At 53.3% G+C, this 2,860-nt stretch overlaps 1 protein-coding gene across 1 annotated transcript in view; it reads right to left on the bottom strand.

The window, feature by feature from the left end:
• Window positions 1-2,860, bottom strand: part of NECAB2 (N-terminal EF-hand calcium binding protein 2) — a 49,226-nt gene that overhangs the window by 6,040 nt on the left and 40,326 nt on the right. The window contains exon 6 of the mRNA XM_035898791.1: window positions 2,402-2,436. Coding sequence (XP_035754684.1) covers window positions 2,402-2,436 — 35 coding nt within the window. The remainder of the gene's footprint in view (window positions 1-2,401; window positions 2,437-2,860) is intronic.

The raw sequence follows: 2,860 nt of genomic DNA, 5'->3' as shown, positions 1-2,860 counted from the left end.
GCTGCTCCTGGGGAGCTTTGGTGGAGAAGGAGAAGCTGTTTGAGCAACAGAAGCTCCCAGGGTAATCCAAACCCTCCCAAGACAGAACACAGTAAAATGTTTTAACAGCACAACTGGTCTGCTTGAAGCACCCAGGGCCCCTTTCCTGACACAGCCTTGCTGCGCCTGCCCATGGCACAGTCCTGCTCCTCCACCTCCTGCCAGCCACCAGCACAACCGGATTGACATCAGCACAACCAGTCCAACACGTCCAACACTGGCCCAACACCACTCCAGCCAGTCCAACACCAGCCCAACTGGTCTGACCCCAGCCCGACCAGACCAAGCCCAGCTCAGCCAGGCCACTGACCACAGCAGGTCTAGCTGAAGCTGACCACTCAGCATCAGAGCTAAAAAACCTAGGGGTGAAAGAAAAGGCTCCTCTAAATCCCCAACTCACTAGCATCACTTTTTCCCTGGACTCTTTCCAACCCATCAGTGCCCGCTGAGGCAGCACAAGGCTTGCCAGCAACTTCTGGCACAGTACTCCTCTGGGACTCAAGACTTTTTGGTGCCGCAAGGTGGGGACAGATGCTCCTGGCTCCCTGCATGCCACCGGCAATGACCGAACTCAGGGATGAGACCAGAAATCATCCCGGCACCACCAGTTATCTGAGAATGCAGCAGCAAAACATGACTACCCCAAGCTCCCCAAAGCACATTATTCTTGTTTTATGGTGAAGCGATTAACGAGGGTTATTTCCATGGCAACCAGAGCTGCTCCACGAGAGCCCAGAGGGCCTTTGTCTCCTATTTTAAATCATAAAAGAAGAATGAGCTGAAGAAAAACACTTCTGGGGAAACTGGTCGCAGAGCTGATTTCTCACCCCTGATTTGGGAGGGGAGCACGAGTTTCTTGACGGCTTCTTGAGCATCCAACTAGCAGGGTGGTTAATGACTTCTCTCTAACACAAAAAACTTGCTCCCCTCCCCATCACAGCTGCAGCGTTTCTGGGGGACATGCATGGCGTGGTGATCATTGCCAGATGGTGATGCTGAAGCAAACTGCCATGCAGTAGTCATGACCTCCTGCAGCTGCTCGCTGCTGGGTGGCAGGGAGGGAGACATAAGGAGGGCAGGGATCGATGCGCTGTGTTCCTCCTTCACCAGCACAGCCCATCCTAGGACACTGGTCAAACAGAGATGGGACTGGCTCAGGGCACAGCATGGACTGCAGCAGATCTGCATGAGGACCAAGCTCCTCGGGTTTGGGGCATGCACTCAGCAGCGCACACGGGACCCTGACACCTTTTGAGCCTTTTTCCGAGCAGGACCATGCTCCCCTCTGCAGCCCCAGTGCTCCCCAGTGCAGCCCAGCATGCTTCACCAGCACCACCGTTATCTGATAGCCAGGTCAGAGGCATCAGTGCAGGACATGGGGAGATGGGTCAGAAGACCGGGCAGGAGATAGAGGGATCTCCCTGGCCAGGGATCATCAAAGCCTCAGAAACACAACCCTCAACACTGGGCGATCACCTCTGAGTTATCTCCTTCCTCTGCGGCCTGGCGATGTTCGAAAACAAGGTCAGCCAGCTTAGGAAAAGCCGCTCACCTGCTGGTTGGTGACAGTGAGCTCCATAATGCCCCGATACCAAGCACAGCTGGCACGGCACCGCTTGCCCGTATGAATGAGCATGGGACAATGCATGTGATGGAGCAGTGGCACCACCCGGGCTGCCTCGAGAGCACCCCTCTCCTGCTGGGGGGAACCAAAGATTGGCGTCTCCCTTGCTTTCCCCTTTGGGATTTTACCAGGGAGCAGAGTCGCAGTTGCCATGCCAGGACACGACACAGCCTTCCAGGGCTGGCTGTGCTTCTTGCCTGCTATGGAGCGGGCTGCTGCTGGGCTTTTTGGACCGGGACACCAGTGCCACCATGCCGAGCTCGGACATCTCCAGACAAGGCCTGCCCAGTTTTCCCTCGCTCCGTGCAGGCAGCCTCTGTGGGAGGCACAGGCAGCACTGCAAACCAAATAAACAGCAATGGAGCCAAGGGAGTGATGTGAAAACATTTGTTGAGCATTTGGATTGGGGAAAAAAAAAAAATCTGAACACAGTCACAAATATTCCTGGATAGCTGGACGATCCTCTGTTCTCCCTAGGAAAATACTCGCAACTCGCTCAGAACATGCAATACACAACTACATATTGATGTGTGTGTATTCTTTTCAAGCACTGTATTATACATACACACACAGACATACGTCACATCTGAACAAGCCTATATAGACAGTGTATTAAATTCGCTGTCAAGGCACCTCACCCTTCATCTTCCTCTGCTAGCATGCTTTGGAAAGAGCCCCACACTGCCCCTTCACCCAGGCAATTATTTTTTCATTTAACACATCTTCCACTACCCAGACTCTGGCTAAGAAGGGTGTATTAAATCGATAAATCTCTTGCCAAAAACATATCATTGCATTTGGGATCTGAAACAATTTCTTTCGTGGTTCCCCCTGTCCATGACTGCTCCCCCCATTCACGCCCCTGCCTGCAACCAGCAGCCTGCCCGTAATGAAGGCATAAATACATTAATCAGGTGCTCAAACAGGCTCTCCTATAATTACGGATAGGTTTTGATTAACTCTCGTACCCAGCCCTGCTCTGATTGCTGGCACTGGGGATCTGATTGCTGCCTCAGTGGAGGGCGGCTGTTCCAGTGGGCTGGGGGCTATGTCCCGCCTCACAGATTTAATACAGACCTGAAGGCCTCTGGGAGCCACTGCTGCTAAGCATGGAGCTGTGCATGCTCCTTCAAGTGGCTGATCGGTTATTCTTTTAATTAAGAGCACAGCACGGGGGCTGGATGCAAGCGGGGGGGT

This window comes from Egretta garzetta, unplaced genomic scaffold, assembly GCF_000687185.1.
Source record: "Egretta garzetta isolate BGI_Z169 unplaced genomic scaffold, ASM68718v1 scaffold27, whole genome shotgun sequence".
NCBI classification, from domain to species: domain Eukaryota; kingdom Metazoa; phylum Chordata; class Aves; order Pelecaniformes; family Ardeidae; genus Egretta; species Egretta garzetta.
The sequence above is the reverse complement of the archived record's forward strand: the minus strand, read 5'-3'. Positions and strand labels throughout refer to the sequence as shown.